Raw genomic sequence first — 17,055 nt, 5'->3', positions numbered from 1 at the left:
GAAGTGAATTCAGATATAAAGAGAGCTAGAAACTGATAAAAGACTCGGCTTTATTGAAATTTAGTGGTGAAGACGAGATCTGTAATTATAGTACAGAGACAATATGCGATTTTGGCGTTGTCCATTGCAACAATTAGACAATTACAGACAATGGAGATAGAGACAGAGAGAGAGAGAGTAAGAGAACTCAAGAAGACTTGTCGGAATTGGAACAGAGATGGTTCCAGAGATAGCGGCCACTTGCCATGTCAACGCATGTCCAAAATCCAGACTTCATTGCCGTTCCCACCTGAAAGTGAGAGAAACCCATATTAATCCAAAATAGAGAGAATGAGGATCAGAGGCAAAAGAAGAAGAAGAGACCTTAGAGAATCTGGAGTTAGAGTCAGAGTCAGCGTCGACGGGATCAGCTTCGGCGAGAGGGTCGGCGAGAGGATCGTCGTAGGAAGTGTTGAGCTTCTTGAGGACAAAGAAGCCAGCAAGAGTCGCCGACAAGAATATGAGGATCAGCCTTAACGGACACATCTCTCTTTCTTCTTTCTCCTCTCTTGATTTTGCTTTTCTCCAGTTGATATGAAAGACGATGAGGAGAGAGAAAGAAAGAGGAGTTGATGAAGACTAGAGAGAGAGAGAGAGAGAGAGAGGGTAAGAAAAATTCAAAGGGAGAGGTTGAAGAAGTGTCAAAGTAGGTAGGCCACTCCCGAAAGTTATCTCCAATATTTCAATATTCACCTAATAAACACCTTTAGATGGCTGATCGTCACATCATCACTGTTTATTTATCTTTTATTAAATTGAAGTTGAGTTTATTCCATTTGCTGAAAAAGTGAGTGGTTTTGGCAACCTAATCTGTAAGAACGTGAGACACCACTTTTATGCTTAATTGTTATCTTAGTGCTAATGCATTTAACATACAAGTAGATAGTAAAGAAATAGATAAAAAAACCAAAGTGATTTGTTGACATTTTTCACTAACTTTAGTTGGTTCTTCATCACAACCATTCACCATTCTTCCGCTTTATCCTATCATTTCGACTTCCTCTGCCATCAAAAGTATGTTCTTCTCTGCCCCTGTTGAACAAACGCAAGTATTTATTGGGAAAGTTGACATTGTTTGAACATTATTTAACTATGAAGAGGCGTCAGAGACAAGCCTGACCTGGCTTTGAGGATTGTTTTCTTGCTTTGAGAACCTAGAACTTTGCAAACTTGGCAATTTTAGCAAGTGCAGTTCTTAAGCTTCCTATGCCAGCTCCTGACCTTGAGCTCACCATCATCTGTAATTCATTATAACATTAAACCACTTCCTTCCTAGGTCTTATCTTGTTGTGCAGCCATAGAGATGCAATCGCAAACTTGCTAAGTCATATAAATGCATACCAGAGGCTGGACAATTGATCTGTTTGCCTTCAACTTCTGCATTTTTTTAAGAAAAAATAAATATATTAGTATAAGCAGAGAATAAACAAGTCTTTTGTATCCATTCCTTATAATACATTTAGAGCATAGTAAGTAAGACCTCTTCGATTTGCATTGCTCGACGTGCCACATCCATTGGAAAAACAACATCTGTCTTGGTTAAGACTATCTGATACTTTGTATTCGATCTGCGGTTCAGTTTTCAACTATCAGGACACTTGCCTTTATAAACAGAGATGATTAAGAGCAGCAACAATTGTTTTACCTCTCCATCAGATTAATAAGCTCCTGGTCTCTTGGCTTCATGCCCCATTTGGTGTCAACAAGAAGACACACCCGTTTAAGACTACTTCTTGTTGAGACATATTCCTTTACCTGCATCGATCAGTGTTAAACATATTATAATCATTGAACTGTTTGGTAACACACAAACTTGAGCACGCAAAATCAACATAATGAATTCTAGTCAGAGGCAGATGATACTCACAAGATCTTCCCAAGCTTCCTTAACTTCATCTTTTGCATAGGCAAAACCGTAGCCTGGTAAATCAACAAGGCGAACCTTCGGACCAAGGTCGAAAAAATTGATGGTCTGCCGTGAACAAAAAGCCACAGAAATATGTTAAGCCGTACAAGGGAGTGATACTCGGAAAGAGGGAATACCTGAGTCAGTCCTGGTTTGTCAGATGTCCTTACAACACCCCACTGTCTGGTAAGAGCATTTAGCAGCGAAGATTTGCCAACATTTGACCTTCCTGATCAAAGTTGAGACACCAAATAGCTCCACCTTTTACTAAAGTTTTGTCTTGTCTAATGTAACTAAACATGCATACTCCTAATGATCCTATGGTACTGGTGGGAATAACAATTTAAATACATTACCTGCAAATGCAATCTCAGGTACATCAGGAGGTGGAAATGACGATGAAACATTTGCAGCAGCAAAGAATTCCAACTTATTCCTAAATAACTGCAAACAGGCAATTACGACATTAGCTTACTAGGTTATAGCAAAGGCAATCTATACTCTTTAGGTCTTAGAGACAGAGCATGAGGAATATGAACATACACTTTCTTCTATACGCTCTCTCTCAGTGCTGGTAGACTGAGGGATATTATCTAAGGGAGCAGGAAGCTCTGTGTTGTAGCCAGCCTTCTTTAGCTCAGTCAAGCGTCTACGTCCCAGCAGCTGCCGTTAAAATGTATGTTACAAGCCAGGTAATGAATATGTATATGAAGATTATGTAAGATACCACAAAAAACCTGTAAATTACATTTTCTTCCACATAGGAAAGGATCGACTGACTAGGCTGAATTGCACGAAACTGTGCATTTTGCGACAGTTCTACACTCTTCTTCTCTTTATCGTTCTTCTTCTTTTCTTTACGGCTTACTGAAAAAAAGGATAAAGAAACAGCAAGTTAGGAGATGCACGATGTGAAACAGATTCTAGTGAAGAAGCACAAAGAGCTAACTAACCATCAAGAACGACATCATCATCTATTCTCTTATTCGAGGTATCATAGGGATCAAGACGTATCCTCTTTCTCTTCCTTGGCTGATTCTCCTGACTATCTAAACCATCGTCTTTCTTCTCTGCAAATGCCTGCTTCTTAGCCTTATAAGACGGCACATCAGAGCTTTTCCTCCGGCTCACATCCCCATTTTTATCCAAATCATCTCTCTTCCGATAAGTTTGCTTTCGAGTTCCATCATCTCCCCTCGGTGACTTTGTTTTCAACATCCCTCTAGCCGCTTTTGCAGCATCATTAGTGGTCTTTAAACTAGAACTAGACCTTTGCTTTGTCTTTGAAGCAGCCCACATCGTACGTGGAACTTCGTTCACATGGTTATGATGCTCAGTGAGCTCAGCCTTAGTGGCGTAGACCCTCTTCTTCTTCACATACGAAAACTTAGTTTTACTACTATTCCGAGGGGTTGTGTCATCATCATCATCACTTCGGCGAGGACTGGATCTACTGCTTCCTTTGTAAGAAGAATTAGATTTGAGAGATGAAAGCTTCAGCCTTTTCTTGAGCTTTTGATCAAAAGCCATTGAGCAACTGCAGAGATACAAACTTTATCCACCTGCAAATTGGGACAAACCCTAATGCCATCAACACTTGAGCAAGAGAGAAAACTACCAGAGATTGAAATGGAGAGGAACCCAGAACCATCACAACATAAACACAATCGTTTCCGGTCTACACTAAATAGGAATGCGCAAATATGACTGAAACAAAGCGAAAAGGTGAAACCTTTGCGGATTTGTGCGACGAACGCGATCAGAGAAGCTTGGATGGTTTAGGAAGAAATGGGGATTTCAGGGTTTAGCTGTTGATATGCTCTGAGGGTTTTGGAGTTAGATGTCTCTTATTGGGCTTTTGTTTGACCTTGTTTACTAGTTTTCAGTTATAATGGGCTTTTGTTGGGCCTATAATGGATTGTTGAGTGAGAATGTATTTGTTGATAAATTCACATCATACGTTAGCGTCATTATGGAAGAGTGTGGAGTTCACGTTATGTAATTTGTGGGATCCATGATTACCGGATCCGATCAGTGTTAAGTTAACTTTAGCTGTTTGATATAACTTTAGTTTGGCCAATAGACTTATATATTTTTCTATGATGAGATCCATATGCTATGTAATTTAACTCTTCTTCGAAAAAATAGAACATTGCTAACAAAAATTTTGACATGCAATTCTTATATTTTAACGAGTTAATCCGAAATTTAGCCACTAGATTAACTGTCTTATGTCCGTAAAATCGATGTTTTATAGATGGCAACAAACGCTAGTTTAGACGCTAATCCTGTATAAAACCGTTACCTAGAGTGTTTTTTTTTTTTCTTAAACATTGTCATAAATAAGTTCTTTTTGTTTGCTTCTTTTACAAGATTATGGATTGTGAATTAAGGAGATAGATGTCATTTGGGGGACAGACAAATAATGACTGTCATTTCAAAAGAAATGCTTTGTTGTTTATGGGAATGAGTCTTGACATGGAAGCCACTCTTAGCTTTTTGAATGCTTCAAGGAGCGAAATTTAAGTAAAAACCCCCCTTTTGATTAAGAAACTACTTTTTTGTTTTGTTCTTTTTCTTATCTGTTCTGAAAGAGACAAAACAAGAGTTAAAGAAAGAGAGAGTGGACCCCAAACTGAACCCTCTCTTTTACTTCTCATTGCTTTTGTCCTTGTTATTTTTTATTGACAAGAGTTCAAAAGTCTTGTGAGAAAAATGAAAGAGATGAATCAGAAAATGGGGACTCACAAGTTCAGATTTTCAGACATGATGCCTCCCTCATGGCTCTATAAGCTCAAAGGCATGAGCAGAAGTAGCAGAAAACACCTTCCTTCTTCTCCCAAACGCCTCTCCACTGATGCTTCTTCCTCAAGAAACACTCTTCGTCTTTCTTCATCTCCTTATCACCCTCAAGGCTCTTCTTCACCGCCACCAAAATCTCCTTTCAAGAGAAAACTCAAACGTAAGACCGTTTACAAGCCTTCCTCTAGGCTCAAGCTCTCTTCCTCTTCCTCCTCCTTCAACCCTCATGTCCCTCTCACCACTTCTCGTAATCATCGCTCTAAACCAACCTCTTCAAATGCAATCATTCTTGAGCCTTCTCTCACTTCTTCTCGGGATCATCGCTCCAAGTCATTCTCTGCAAATGCAAACATTGTAGAGCCTTCTCTCACTTCTTCTCGGGATCATCGCTCTAAACCATCCTCTGCAAATGCAGTCTCTGATTCCACCGTTGGAAGCTCGTCAGATCCTCTGTCATCATCTCCTTCTGACCAAGACTATCTTGAATCTCATTCAGTTGACGTCAAGAACAACCATTCTGTGAAGAAGCAAGTTTCTGAAGATCCTTCAGTCACATACAACTCTAGTCCTGACTTGTCTGAGACTATAAAGAAACCACCTCTTGAAATAAAGAGACAGCAGAAACTGAAGAAACCGAAAGCTGGTTCAACAGGTATAAGGATTCGAGCTAATTCACCAAGGATCGCCAGAAAGAAGACAAAGGGAAGAACGTCCCCACAACCAATGATGAAGAATGAAACAGCAGAGAGTTTCGCTATAGTTTTGACTTCAGTGGATCCAGAAAAAGACTTCAGAGAATCCATGGTTGAGATGATCGTGGAGAACAAGATGAAGGAACAGAAAGACCTGGAAGATCTTCTTGCATGTTACCTTTCTCTGAACTCAAGCGAGTATCACGACACAATCATCAAAGCCTTCGAGAAAACATGGTTTCATTTGACTCGCTCTATGTAAAACCAAAAGGCAACTTTATTGAAACACACATGTAACCTTTTTACATTTTGAAACCAGCAAGTTTGTTTATCCGCATTATTACTATAGACATTACATGAATAAAAAGTGAGAGAAGCTTAGCGCCTTGAGCTCCTTGGCTTCCTGGAAACAGCATAAGGCGACTGAAACCCAACGTTCTCAACGTCTCCAACAGTTTTGATCAACCTTCTTTTTCTAGCTTCTTCCACCAGCGACCGATTCACGTCTACAAGCGAGCGGTTCCTCGTGAGCACGCGGTTGTCTGATGCCAGTCTCAAGTTACTTGAACTAGAAGAAGCTGCATAGATGCTGGCTTGTCCTGAATGAAGATGGTAGCTTTCTTCAGGGCAAAACCTTGTCACGTTGTGAGTTCTGTTCATAGCAGTAGGTTGGGAGGAGATGTGCTCATCTACAGATATGTAGTTGAGGTTGGAGTAAGACCCTGAATTTGAAGAACTCTGAGAATACGTCTCATCATCTGCAGTTTTTAATTTTTTCTCTCTCAAAAAACTTTTTTTTGTATAAACATATGAATCACACACTACAGATGTTGGATCTGGTGTTTACTTTCCATACCTTGTAGCCAATCTTGACGGCCTGGAGCCATATAGTTAGAGAGTGAAGCTCGAGAGGATGAAGGCGAGGAAGAAGAGTGAAAAGGAGTATGATAATCATGAAGAGATTCATCATCTTCCTCGGACCTCCAACCAGGGACCAAAGAAGAGATCTCTCCATCAATCATTTTAGCAATCTCCACCGGATCCCATTCTGTGATCTCAAGTTCTTTCACCATCTCCGTTGCAACATCTATAGAAGTATCATTCATGATGTCAAAGCAGAAGGAAACATTCTTCGCCAGTCCTGAAAAACAAGAAACAATTAAGCAACCGAATAACTAAATGATCAGCTTAATCAGCTCAGTCATATGTTTACCATTTTCATTTGCGATTGGTAGTTTCAGATAGATTTTGTTATCTTCAAAGTCCACCTCCCCAGTTTCATCCTCTTCCAACTTCAGTCTATCCATTTCATTCTCGTTCAAGAAGGGCTTCAGATTCCTAGCACCACTTGCGTACACCATCCATGACTCGTCAGATGCGAGAAACGGATCTTGCAATAGTTCTCTTGCTGATACTCTCTTTGAGGCAGGCACAAGGCACTTCCCGATGAATCTCTGTGCCTCGATGTCTTCAACTCTATAAAAGGCTCCTGGTAGCTTTCCCTGGAAAAGAACACATTAGTTCAACTGAGGTAGCTTCATCAATATTCTCACACAGATATTAAGACATACCGCGACAACTTTCTTGTAAATCTGCGCTGGATTGTTGCATTCACTATAAGGGAACTCAGAGGTGATCATCTCCAAAAAGCACATACCAAAGGAATAAACGTCAATGAGTTCATTATAGTTCTCCTCGTATAGTTCTGGAGCCATGAACTCAGGAGTGCCTAGGTGAAAAAGAAGCACAAAGTGGTCTACTAAGCAAAGGATCTGTACAAGTGAGGGCAAATGAGTTTTGCTACTACATACCGATGACACTAGTGGCAGCGTGGCAGTCCCGGAGCATTCTTGCAAGACCAAGATCGCCTATTTTGACTTGACCAAGATGGCCATTAACAAAGATGTTATCACACTTGAGGTCTCTATGGATCACAGGAGGGTCGTGGCCGTGGAGATAAACAAGCCCTTCCAAGATCTGCCGAGCCCACGACTTGATTGCTCGAATATCTATCCGCAAGTACTTGTTTTTGTATCTACACAAGAAAAGGGACAAGTTTTCATACAAATAAAAGTTTTGATTAAATATTTTTTAAAGGTGTAAGAGGATTACTGTCGGAGAGTCCCAGAAGTGAACAACTCGGTGATGAAGTTGAGAGTATGGGAATGAACATCGATCCAGGAAGTGTAGAAACGAATGATAGATTTGTGGTTTAGAGTGCTGAGAAGATGAACCTCTGAGTAGAGCCTCTGTAGATCAACAGAAGAACGTAGAACCTCTTTTAGCTTCACCTGGCTCCACGCTACTTCTATCCCCAGCATCTCGTCGATAGCTTTGTACACTGTTTTCATAGCTCCCCTTCCAAGAACTTCAGCAAACTGTTCCAGCATAAAAACCAAGTGTTACAAAAAAGGTATTGATTCGTGGACATAAGAGTAAGTCTCCCTACTTACACGTCCATAGCGACCAGTCGGATCGGTTTCCACATACTCTGAAACTTGATTCATGTTCATGGTTGACCAAAACTAGATTGATTCTCCCAAATTTTTTGAGAGGATGAGCTATATCTGGATCCCAAAAGTCGTCCTATTACTTCTTATTCTACTTCATCAAAGAAGCGTCAGCAGATAATACGTTGAACAGTACGTGGCCTTAATCACATAATATAATGAAAAAAATACAATAGCCTCAACGTTGCTTGCATCACATGTATTACAGATAATCATTTTATTTTTATTGACCCAATTGTAAAACATAAATAAGAAAAAACACACACAAAGCTTTGACAAATCTTCGTTGCTAATAAAAGATACTCAAGCCATAGCATTGACAAAAACCATCAAACGTGCATCATTTTGAAAAAAATTAAATAGGTAAATATGCTAAAGAAGAAACAGAATATACCCTAGGTTTATTTTGTCAACCACAGATACAATAGCAAAGATGATAAGAGTTAAGAAAGTGTGGTGTTTATTGGAAACGCGATACTGGGGAAGGTAAGAGTTTTGTTGCTGGAGGAAACTGCTCGAACGATTTAATGGAACCCATTATTAGTTTGGTGGAAACTACAAATGCAATGTATTGAAACTAAAGGAAAAAAATGAAAACGACAAGAAAAAAGGGGAAAGTCTTCAGAACATAAGTGGGGAACATGAGAAAGAGGTGGAAGAGAATAGAGTGATAGTGACATCACCGTTGAACATTTGATTTTTTTTGTTGGCGGCGACTTCCTTCAGGCCTCATGCAGTTCAGGGTTCTGTAGTAAACAAGTATAAGACAACAAATATGCATTGAACCAATATATTTGTTCATCTGTTAGTTAGCTTTGTCTAAAAGGAAGGTCAGAATGTTGGCAATCATAAATCAAAATGGATATGTTTATGCATATTTGACTACTGTTTTGTTGTGGTTTGACGGTTACTTGACACGTGTAAAAGTAGAGATAGAGAGACAAAGATGGTAGTAAAATGAAGATAAGGATGGAACATATCCCAAACAAGAACAGCCGTATAAGTTTGACAATGACTACAACAAAGGTTGCAGCTAGAATTGTCCCACGAGCATATCATTCTATTCTGCTCATTCACTACACAATATGTGTAAAGACCATTTCTTGACCAACCTCTCCACAGTTGATATGTCACGCAGGCAAAACTCTATAGCAAGTCAAACCCATAGCGCAACCAAAACTTTTTACCTCTACCGAACTAAGTTCCTCCATTTGTCCTTCAAATCCACCTACCAAGTTACAATCATTTATATCACTCACGCTTTCCCATATAACTAAAGAGTATAAATGTAAACAAAGGATGTGCTCACCTCAGTCCTCTCTGCGAATACTGCAGGGTTTGCATTCTTTATATCTTTCCATGATTTACCATACCTTCACAACGACAACAACAACAAATTGACAATGTTATAAACGTGTAAAGTGCGCCAAGATCAAGATGTATCAGCATTGACTATTGATAATAGAGTAAGGGACTTGGCAAAGAGTGCTGCGTACTCTTTTACTCCTGCCCTCAGAGCTTCCACTTCTTCAGGCGTCCAGAACTTCTTTGGCCTTCTGACAGGGGAATTTGTCTTCTTCAACGGGGATACATTCAAAGGTACGGGGCTAGATAGACGAGGCCGAACTCTTCCAGACCATGTTCCCTGACTACTCGAACCTTTCTCACTTGCATTATCCTGTTGTTTCACAATTAAACCACAAGTTTTCATCAACCAAAGAAAAAGAAGGTTAGAGATCATCTTGAAGGAAAATTCACTAACACTGACCGGCGTTTCAATATGGTCTTGACCGCTTGTTCCAGTCCTGTTAACCTTTGAAGGCTGAGGAGTGACATTGACGGAGTGGTCGAATGCATTGTTAGGTTCTTGCACTTGCCTAGTGGAAGGGTCGATTTGTCGTTGAATCTCCAACAAATAATCCTTCAGCTCCCGGGCAGCCATTTTGTCCCCCTTATCAAGACTTGACTCATGTTCCTGTTCTTGTGAACCCATTGTCCCTTCCTCCTCTGCTGCAAGTTGTTCATTGACCTTATCAATCCCATCATTCTCCGGACATCCCACTCCGTCAACATCTCTATTGTTCCTATTCTCGTTATCTCCTTCACAGGTTCCACGCTCAGTGTTGTCACTCGCCAAACGCCTAGTGCTTTCATCAACAGCATTTGGAACTTCATTGCCGCGAACACCATCACCCTCTACATTGTTCTCAGCCTTGCGCTTACGAAACCTCCTTTGAGCTACTGACTCAAGAGAGGAACTCCCAAGTAGCCCCCTCTGCTCTTTAAGAAGCTGATTGAGAAAGGAGATGGCAGTGTACCTAATGTTACTCTCTCGAATCCGCTGATACATCTCAGGATCCTCAACAGCCTTCTTCAGATCAGTCTCCCATTTCAACAACTCATCGCTCACCAAACCGCTCCCATTCTCCTTCAAAAACCCAATCCTTTTCGTCCATATCCTCTCAAGAGCGTCGGTGAACAAACCATCCAAAGGATCCAACGGCCACATGAACCTAAGCGTGCACTCAGCAGCCGTCCAGCAATAAGCAGACTTGTGAGACTCCGTAATAACCGAACGCTGCTGCAACAGAAGCTTCTCAAGAATCTCGAGTAGGTCAAGCGTTCCCTCGTCGACACTACCTCGGGTCAACGAATCAGATAAGTCCAGCAAAACAGAAGATACCTTGAGCTTTAAGCAATCGCCGGAATCTCCAAATCTCAGCGCTGAGAGCAGGTTAGTAGGGGAAACCCTAGGATTGTGTTGACAACGGATCAAAAATTCAGCAACCCATTTGTCGATAATCTCCATTATTGAAACTTTTGCGATCAAAATTGCACCTTTTGTTTGCTTCCCAAAGATGAAAGTTTGCAAATCGAACGGAGAAGATGAATAGCTCCGAGCAGCGGTTTCAGATATTTGTCGGAATACCGAACGGTTTCAGATTAATGTATAATGGGCCTTAAGTTGGGCCTTAAGATGGGCCTGAAGTCAAAGATGATATTCGATGGCAAATAATTGACAAGTGTCGTTACCCGAGCCTTATCCACGGATTCGCCAATCCTCATTCATTCGATCTCTCTGACTTGGCGCGCTCTCTCTCTCTCTCTCTTCTCCACAGTTTGTGTCTGTCTGTGCGATAATGGCCATGGCAGAGCTTACAACCCCCAAAACGACATCGCCGTTTCTCAACTCGTCGTCTCAGCTTCGCCTCTCCTCCAAGTTGCATCTTTCAAACCAGTTTCGCCATCTTCTTCTTCCACCTCTCCACGCAACTTCCACCTCCAAAATCTCATGCTCTGTTTCTCAGAAGTGAGTCTCTGATTTGTTTTCGCTCTATTAAAGTTTCAACCTTTATCTGATCAGAAGCTTGTTTTTTGAATCTATGGTTAAAGTAACCAAGCCCCTGTAGCGGTTCAAGATAATGGGTCGGTGAAGACGAAGAAAGAGTGTTATGGAGTGTTCTGCCTCACCTATGACCTTAAAGCTGTAATCTTTACTTTCTCTCTGTTTCAGTAAATAATGATTTGTATATGTATAACTGTTTTGGTATAAATCTGCAATATTCTTTGATTTTGAATGTTACAATGTGTGTGTGTGTGTTTGCAGGAAGAGGAGACGAAGTCATGGAAGAAGATGATCAGTATTGCAGTTTCAGGTGCTGCAGGAATGATATCTAACCACCTTCTCTTCAAAGTAAGTTATCTTGTTTATTACATACTAATCATTGGTCGTTAATCTTTTTATCTTTTGTAACCTTTGCATATTCTGGATGTAGCTTGCTTCAGGTGCAGTGTTTGGACCAGACCAACCCATTGCTTTGAAACTTCTCGGATCAGAGAGATCAATTCAAGCCCTAGAAGGCGTTGCAATGGAACTCGAGGATTCCTTGTTCCCCTTGTTGAGAGAAGTTGATATAGGAACAGATCCATACGAAGTGTTCCAAGATGTGGAGTGGGCTCTTCTGATTGGTGCAAAGCCTCGAGGCCCCGGAATGGAACGTGCTGCATTGTTGGACATCAATGGACAGATATTTGCTGAGCAGGGAAAAGCTCTTAACGCAGTTGCTTCTCCTAATGTCAAGGTCCTTGTAGTAGGGAATCCTTGCAACACCAAGTAAGCTACATCTCTTAATCAACGCTCAACATCTTATGTATACTTTTGTGTACTCATTATCTCTTCTATTCAGTGCCTTGATTTGTCTTAAGAATGCTCCCAACATTCCTGCAAAGAACTTCCATGCCCTCACGAGGTTGGATGAGAATAGGGCCAAATGCCAGCTTGCTCTTAAAGCTGGTGTCTTCTATGACAAAGTCTCTAATATGACCATATGGGGAAACCACTCAACGACTCAGGTTTGCCTTTACTTGCTCTAAATGTCGTTCGTTGTTTCTCTATCTCTTTGGATGTTTCTTTTATTTTCTAGAGGTGAAACAGGTGCCAGACTTCTTGAATGCAAGAATCAATGGACTGCCGGTGAAGGAGGTTATTTCAGATCACAAATGGTTAGAAGAGGGATTCACTGAGAGTGTCCAGAAGGTAACATGTCGTTTCCTCTGATATTATGATGATTTAAGGGAGATAACACTATTGGCTGAGTAAGTTGCTTTTGCGTTTGTGTTTACAGAGAGGTGGCTTACTAATTCAGAAATGGGGTCGTTCTTCTGCTGCTTCTACAGCTGTTTCCATTGTTGATGCTATAAAGTCCCTTGTAACTCCTACTCCTGAGGGTGACTGGTTTTCCACTGGGGTACCATCTTTTTTTTTTACTCTCATTTTGATAACAACAAGATAGATTGGTTCAGACTTTGATAGGATTTTTTTTGTTTTGGTGTATACAAATGGAAATCCTTATGGTATTGCTGAGGACCTCGTTTTCAGCATGCCATGCCGGTCAAAGGTATGTTCTATCCTTAATACTTAAGAATCTTTTCTCTAGTGGCAATTATTAAAATTGTGTTTGTTTCCAGGGAGATGGAGATTATGAACTTGTCAAGGATGTAGAAATTGATGACTACCTTCGTAAACGAATCGCCAAGGTATTGCCTTCTTAAAGTTAGTGTTTTGTGGGTTTTGTGTTTAACTGCCAGAAGTAAAACTGAGACATGAAAACATTGCAGTCGGAAGCAGAACTGTTAGCTGAGAAGCAATGTGTTGCACACCTCACTGGAGGCGTATGTATCAGTCTTGTCTATTCAAATAAAACCTGTTTTAATAGAAGCTAACCTTAGTTGCTTCATGTATGTATGTTTCAGGGCATCGCCTTCTGTGATCTTGGCCCGGTAGATACTATGCTTCCTGGTGAAGTTTGATTTTGGTGAGCGTCTCAAGTAAGCACTCTCTTCTGGGTGTTAAGCTGTACAGGGCACACCCATATTACTCATGTTGATTGGTCTGAATAAGTGAATGAAACTCTTATTTATATATGTATGTGAGCAATGCACCAAAGGTCATAAACAGTAGCGTTTGTAACCACTTTAAAATGTCATCTGCTTTATTTTAGTTCCAAGCACACAAACTATGTAATGCATATCTAATATCAAACCCAAACTGTTCCCAAATCTTTTAAGCTTCTCTTTTTCTTTTCACCAAACCAAACCCAAAACAGCTTTCTATATGTAAAATAGTAAACACAGAACAAAAGTTACAATGTGTATATATGCTATACATCATAATTAAGAAGCTAGAATAGAGGATGGTCTTCTTGGTCGATGCGCTGAAAAGTCATCGCGTAGTCTCTTACACTCGTCTTTGTAGTAAACAAGTGACGAACAGAGTTGTCTTATCACTTCCCTCTTCTCTTCTGCTACTTCTTCTACCTCCCTCCTCTGCTTCTCCACCTCCTTTTCCATCTCTACACTCCTACTCTCTTTTGCTTTCATTTCATTTCCAAGCTGACTCATCTCTGACTCTAGCTCGCTCACTTTTTTAGTTACCGTCTCTAAGCATCTCTCTTTCTCTTCCTTATCCACATTCAGCACTTCAATCTCTCCCTTCAGCCTTTCCTCCTCTTCCAATTTCTCATTAGCCACTCTTCTTATCTCGTCTTCAAGATAACGCACTTGCGCTTCCAGCAACTTAAACTGCTCATCTCTATGTGTTTTCTCCTCCAACAGCTTGGCTATCTCGGCTTTCACCTGTGCCTTCTCCGGGAATATCTTCTCTTCCGCGTCAGACAGAGCCGTCTTCAGATCCCTGATCTCATGATCTCTACCTGCTAAACTATGTTTCATCATGGAGACTCTATCTTGCAGCTTCGCAACCTCTCTTCTATCCGCAGTTGACTTGCTTTTCCACGCCGCGATCTCTTTCTGAGCCGAGTCAAGCAGGCTTTGCAGGCTCTTGAGCTTTGCGTCATCGCACCTGCTCCTCTCAACTTCTCTTCTCATGATACCGTTCTCTTTCTCCGCCTCCCTAAGCCTCAGGGTTGTGATCCTCAGCTCTTCGGACAAAGTCTCAACGTCGACGTCCACGTCTTGTGTTGAAGCTAAGGCCTCTTCATCATCCAACTCTGGTGGCAAGTATCTAGCGAGCTGGCTCTTTAACATGTAGACTTGGTCTTCTGAGTTTTGTATCTTCTCGTTTGCATCTCTCAGTTCCTGCTCGCAAGCAGCGAGTTTGGCAGGATAATCAACGAACTCACTCTTCACCCTTGTCATCATCAAGCTCTCAGTGTTTCCTTCAAGCTGCATCCTCACTCTCTCCTTAGCCTCACGCAGCTCAAGATCAAGATCAGCTACCCTTTTAGTCAAATACTGAAAGTCAGAGCCAACGCTCGCATAGCCAGGGTAATTAGTCACAGAAGAAGAATCATCAGACTCAAGTTCAGAATCTGTAACAGAAGCAGAATCATCTCCATCTTTATTATGATAAACATCAGATGAGGGAAGTCCTCCTCCAGAGCCAAGGAAGTAGTCAAAGCCAGGAGCACGGCGAGAAGGAGGGCGGCTTAACCTATTAAGCTCAGCGGTGATGTCAGAGGAGGAGACGTCAGAGAAGCCAGAGCCCTGTGACTGAAGCTCTAAGGGAGAGGTTTTCCTCAGCTCTCCGGTGATGTTCTCGTAACGCTCGGCTAGAGAACGGTACATACGGTGAAACTCGTCGACGAGGGTGAGAAGCTCAGGTCTCTTTTGGTAGTACATCTCTGCCTTCTTGGCGAATGAATCTGCATCTTCTTCTATTAACTTCACCATCCGTTTCACGCTCCTGTCCATCTCTGAACCACACAATAAACATTCATGATTATGAAAAAGACTATCCACCTAACTTTGTAAGCTTAAGAAGCTAATGAACACATGATTTAACAGGACAATAGACTACTCACCATCGAGATTGTTCTCGAGCCACTTTGAGTTCTTGAGGCCGATATGACTATCCCACCACCATAGATGTGATTTGGTGGATTCTGCTCTCTTGATACTACTCTTCTTGGAACGAACCTAGCAAAAATCAAGATATGAGAATTGATTCTTGTTATAAGAAAAAAAAGAAAGACAAAATCTTCTTCTTTTTGTTTTTTTTTTGGATGTTTACCAGATCATAATCCATGGCTGCAAAAATCGATGGACCCTATGAGAAAGCTGGAAGCACACAAGAGACAATCATGAGATACAATGTGAAAAGACGACTTCTTTTTCTGAAAGACAAATAATACCAAAAAAAAAAACGTCGGTCTCTTTTATTCCTTTTCCCCTCAAAAGAATCGAGAATTTGCAAATACTTATACAGAGAAAAGGACAAGGAACAGAACCTGACAAGAAGTAGAAGATGTTGTGAGGCTTGCAAGGGAGGTTAAGCAGAGAGGGAGATGATGATTGATGATGCAATGAGGCTTTTTCAGATTGTTGAAAAAAAAAATAATTTAAAGTCAGAAGATTTTATACACTTATTACCTTTCAAGACAACAGATATTGCGGACAAAGTATTTAGCAATAAAACGTGGCCAAGTGATTGGTTGTCTGTCTGTAAAATTTTTATGTATTTAGTTACGTAATCTTTGGGACTAATTCCATACTGTCCATGTGGAGAAGATACAAGAGGTTCATATAATAGGGATTAAGGGTTGTATTTTGACCTCTCTCCCCCCACTAATCAAACCGACTGATTAATAAAAGAAATGGTCATCTAAGACTATTTATTTTAGTATTATGTTGCCATTCTCACACATACTTGAAGTTGAATTGCGCAGTCAAAATATCAATTTTTGCAGACGCTGAATATTTTAAATTACCTTTTTTGTCTAAAAATCTGGAGTTTTTTTTAATTCTTAATGCAAAACGAACACTTTTTCAGGGTTTAGGGGAGTAATATCAAAAGGCCAACACAAAATTATATTTTTGTGGCGCTCCACTTAGCTTTTCATTTCATAATGCATTAGACATTACATGTTTTGTAATTTAAATAATTTATTTTATTATGATGCGTCAGCACATTCAAAGTTCTAACTGCTGACAGCCACACACACAACTCATTACAATCATTTGAAATAAATTTAGCTACTTACATGTATAATCCACTATAACTGCTAGATTCAGATTATTTGAAAATTTTAGTTAATGAATAGAGAATACTATCTTGCAAATCTTTTTCTTCTGTTTTAGTCAAATCTTGTTATTTTAATTACTGTAAGAATCATAGAACAAAAATTCAAAAATATTAGATTATTTTGGTCCATCCGGTACAACATTTCAATTATTTTTTAAAAGAAAACCTGGTTTGAAAAAATTATTTGATAACTATAAACTTTAACAAACTTCTTTGATGAGTTATACACTAGAAAACATGTAAAACAATCTTTAATACCTATAGTTAATTTATTTCACTTAAACTATTTTTTTCAAAATTGAATACTATAACTATCAATTAAAAACTTTATACTAGTGGAATTGTGTGATGTGGATTCCTAAATTTAAGGAGATTACTCATATTCAAACAAAAAGCACGCAGATATTTTTCATAAGAATCTATAAAGTTGTAAGATCTAAAAAATCGAAAAGGTCGTAAGAGCAAGAAAAATAAATGTAAAACTGTAAATGTTGCATGTCTCCGTGAATAGGCAAAATATCCGTAAATTTTGATTCGATTCGTTATTCATCTCGATTTGAACTG

The 17,055-nt window shown here is 40.1% G+C and overlaps 7 protein-coding genes across 11 annotated transcripts; 2 read left to right on the top strand and 5 right to left on the bottom strand.

The window, feature by feature from the left end:
- Window positions 1-30: 30 nt before the first annotated feature.
- LOC106318198 lies at window positions 31-614 on the bottom strand. The gene is made up of 2 exons (XM_013756075.1): window positions 364-614; window positions 31-289 (listed from the first exon to the last, which is right to left on the bottom strand). Exons 1-2 carry the CDS (start codon window positions 523-525, stop codon window positions 188-190), a joined length of 264 nt encoding a protein of 87 aa, XP_013611529.1. The 5' UTR covers window positions 526-614; the 3' UTR covers window positions 31-187.
- LOC106318196 lies at window positions 539-3,766 on the bottom strand. The gene is made up of 12 exons (XM_013756073.1): window positions 3,678-3,766; window positions 2,899-3,507; window positions 2,694-2,812; window positions 2,489-2,608; window positions 2,302-2,389; window positions 2,083-2,174; window positions 1,907-2,011; window positions 1,685-1,794; window positions 1,520-1,607; window positions 1,381-1,416; window positions 1,160-1,277; window positions 539-1,071 (listed from the first exon to the last, which is right to left on the bottom strand). Exons 2-11 carry the CDS (start codon window positions 3,473-3,475, stop codon window positions 1,194-1,196), a joined length of 1,419 nt encoding a protein of 472 aa, XP_013611527.1. The 5' UTR covers window positions 3,476-3,507; window positions 3,678-3,766; the 3' UTR covers window positions 539-1,071; window positions 1,160-1,193.
- Window positions 3,767-4,522: 756 nt separating this feature from the next.
- LOC106317802 (transcription repressor OFP3-like) lies at window positions 4,523-5,794 on the top strand. The gene has a single exon (XM_013755576.1). The coding sequence runs from the start codon at window positions 4,661-4,663 to the stop codon at window positions 5,699-5,701; it is 1,041 nt and encodes a 346-aa protein (XP_013611030.1). The 5' UTR covers window positions 4,523-4,660; the 3' UTR covers window positions 5,702-5,794.
- LOC106317798 (probable serine/threonine-protein kinase WNK4) lies at window positions 5,699-8,543 on the bottom strand. 4 transcript variants are annotated; one of them, XM_013755570.1, is made up of 8 exons: window positions 8,344-8,543; window positions 7,893-8,043; window positions 7,552-7,817; window positions 7,251-7,474; window positions 7,011-7,168; window positions 6,653-6,941; window positions 6,287-6,580; window positions 5,699-6,197 (listed from the first exon to the last, which is right to left on the bottom strand). In XM_013755570.1, the coding sequence occupies exons 2-8, from the start codon at window positions 7,950-7,952 to the stop codon at window positions 5,818-5,820; spliced, it is 1,671 nt and encodes a 556-aa protein (XP_013611024.1). In that variant the 5' UTR covers window positions 7,953-8,043; window positions 8,344-8,543; the 3' UTR covers window positions 5,699-5,817. The 4 variants fall into 4 exon arrangements, with proteins under 4 accessions (XP_013611024.1, XP_013611022.1, XP_013611021.1 ...); XM_013755568.1 differs by having other exon boundaries at window positions 7,893-8,040; XM_013755567.1 differs by having other exon boundaries at window positions 7,893-8,543.
- Window positions 8,544-8,778: 235 nt separating this feature from the next.
- Window positions 8,779-10,869, bottom strand: LOC106317801. Its single transcript, XM_013755575.1, has 4 exons — window positions 9,718-10,869; window positions 9,446-9,627; window positions 9,259-9,322; window positions 8,779-9,177 (listed from the first exon to the last, which is right to left on the bottom strand). The coding sequence occupies exons 1-4, from the start codon at window positions 10,756-10,758 to the stop codon at window positions 9,139-9,141; spliced, it is 1,326 nt and encodes a 441-aa protein (XP_013611029.1). The 5' UTR covers window positions 10,759-10,869; the 3' UTR covers window positions 8,779-9,138.
- A 127-nt stretch (window positions 10,870-10,996) lies between these two features.
- Window positions 10,997-13,468, top strand: LOC106317800 (malate dehydrogenase [NADP], chloroplastic). Its single transcript, XM_013755574.1, has 11 exons — window positions 10,997-11,259; window positions 11,343-11,436; window positions 11,557-11,643; window positions 11,726-12,063; window positions 12,137-12,302; window positions 12,385-12,486; window positions 12,575-12,697; window positions 12,779-12,847; window positions 12,918-12,986; window positions 13,068-13,121; window positions 13,203-13,468. Exons 1-11 carry the CDS (start codon window positions 11,090-11,092, stop codon window positions 13,257-13,259), a joined length of 1,329 nt encoding a protein of 442 aa, XP_013611028.1. The 5' UTR covers window positions 10,997-11,089; the 3' UTR covers window positions 13,260-13,468.
- LOC106317799 (protein NETWORKED 4A-like) lies at window positions 13,408-15,817 on the bottom strand. 2 transcript variants are annotated; one of them, XM_013755572.1, is made up of 4 exons: window positions 15,698-15,817; window positions 15,481-15,583; window positions 15,272-15,386; window positions 13,408-15,163 (listed from the first exon to the last, which is right to left on the bottom strand). In XM_013755572.1, exons 2-4 carry the CDS (start codon window positions 15,493-15,495, stop codon window positions 13,623-13,625), a joined length of 1,671 nt encoding a protein of 556 aa, XP_013611026.1. In that variant the 5' UTR covers window positions 15,496-15,583; window positions 15,698-15,817; the 3' UTR covers window positions 13,408-13,622. The 2 variants fall into 2 exon arrangements, with proteins under 2 accessions (XP_013611026.1, XP_013611027.1); XM_013755573.1 differs by having other exon boundaries at window positions 15,481-15,527.
- Window positions 15,818-17,055: the final 1,238 nt, after the last annotated feature.

Source organism: Brassica oleracea, chromosome C9, assembly GCF_000695525.1.
Source record: "Brassica oleracea var. oleracea cultivar TO1000 chromosome C9, BOL, whole genome shotgun sequence".
NCBI classification, from domain to species: domain Eukaryota; kingdom Viridiplantae; phylum Streptophyta; class Magnoliopsida; order Brassicales; family Brassicaceae; genus Brassica; species Brassica oleracea.
This window is presented reverse-complemented; position numbering and strand designations above follow the sequence as displayed.

Excerpts from the sequence above, each read along its gene's own strand:
- LOC106318198 (XM_013756075.1), bottom strand. The coding sequence starts at position 525 with ATGTGTCCGTTAAGGCTGATCCTCATATTCTTGTCGGCGACTCTTGCT. Across the intron at positions 290-363 it reads CTAACTCCAGATTCTCTAAG|GTGGGAACGGCAATGAAGTC; the intron begins GTCTCTTCTTCT and ends TCTCACTTTCAG.
- LOC106318196 (XM_013756073.1), bottom strand. The coding sequence starts at position 3,475 with ATGGCTTTTGATCAAAAGCTCAAGAAAAGGCTGAAGCTTTCATCTCTC. Across the intron at positions 1,608-1,684 it reads CTTATTAATCTGATGGAGAG|ATCGAATACAAAGTATCAGA; the intron begins GTAAAACAATTG and ends ACTGAACCGCAG. Across the intron at positions 1,278-1,380 it reads GATCAATTGTCCAGCCTCTG|ATGATGGTGAGCTCAAGGTC; the intron begins GTATGCATTTAT and ends AATGAATTACAG.
- LOC106317802 (XM_013755576.1), top strand. The coding sequence starts at position 4,661 with ATGAAAGAGATGAATCAGAAAATGGGGACTCACAAGTTCAGATTTTCA.
- LOC106317798 (XM_013755567.1), bottom strand. The coding sequence starts at position 7,952 with ATGAACATGAATCAAGTTTCAGAGTATGTGGAAACCGATCCGACTGGT. Across the intron at positions 7,818-7,892 it reads CGACTGGTCGCTATGGACGT|TTTGCTGAAGTTCTTGGAAG; the intron begins GTAAGTAGGGAG and ends ATGCTGGAACAG. Across the intron at positions 6,581-6,652 it reads ACCAATCGCAAATGAAAATG|GACTGGCGAAGAATGTTTCC; the intron begins GTAAACATATGA and ends CTTGTTTTTCAG.
- LOC106317801 (XM_013755575.1), bottom strand. The coding sequence starts at position 10,758 with ATGGAGATTATCGACAAATGGGTTGCTGAATTTTTGATCCGTTGTCAA. Across the intron at positions 9,628-9,717 it reads AAGACCATATTGAAACGCCG|GATAATGCAAGTGAGAAAGG; the intron begins GTCAGTGTTAGT and ends GTGAAACAACAG. Across the intron at positions 9,323-9,445 it reads CTGAGGGCAGGAGTAAAAGA|GTATGGTAAATCATGGAAAG; the intron begins GTACGCAGCACT and ends GTCGTTGTGAAG.
- LOC106317800 (XM_013755574.1), top strand. The coding sequence starts at position 11,090 with ATGGCCATGGCAGAGCTTACAACCCCCAAAACGACATCGCCGTTTCTC. Across the intron at positions 11,437-11,556 it reads TCACCTATGACCTTAAAGCT|GAAGAGGAGACGAAGTCATG; the intron begins GTAATCTTTACT and ends GTGTGTTTGCAG. Across the intron at positions 12,987-13,067 it reads TTCGTAAACGAATCGCCAAG|TCGGAAGCAGAACTGTTAGC; the intron begins GTATTGCCTTCT and ends AAAACATTGCAG.
- LOC106317799 (XM_013755572.1), bottom strand. Across the intron at positions 15,164-15,271 it reads GCTCGAGAACAATCTCGATG|AGATGGACAGGAGCGTGAAA; the intron begins GTGAGTAGTCTA and ends TGTGTGGTTCAG.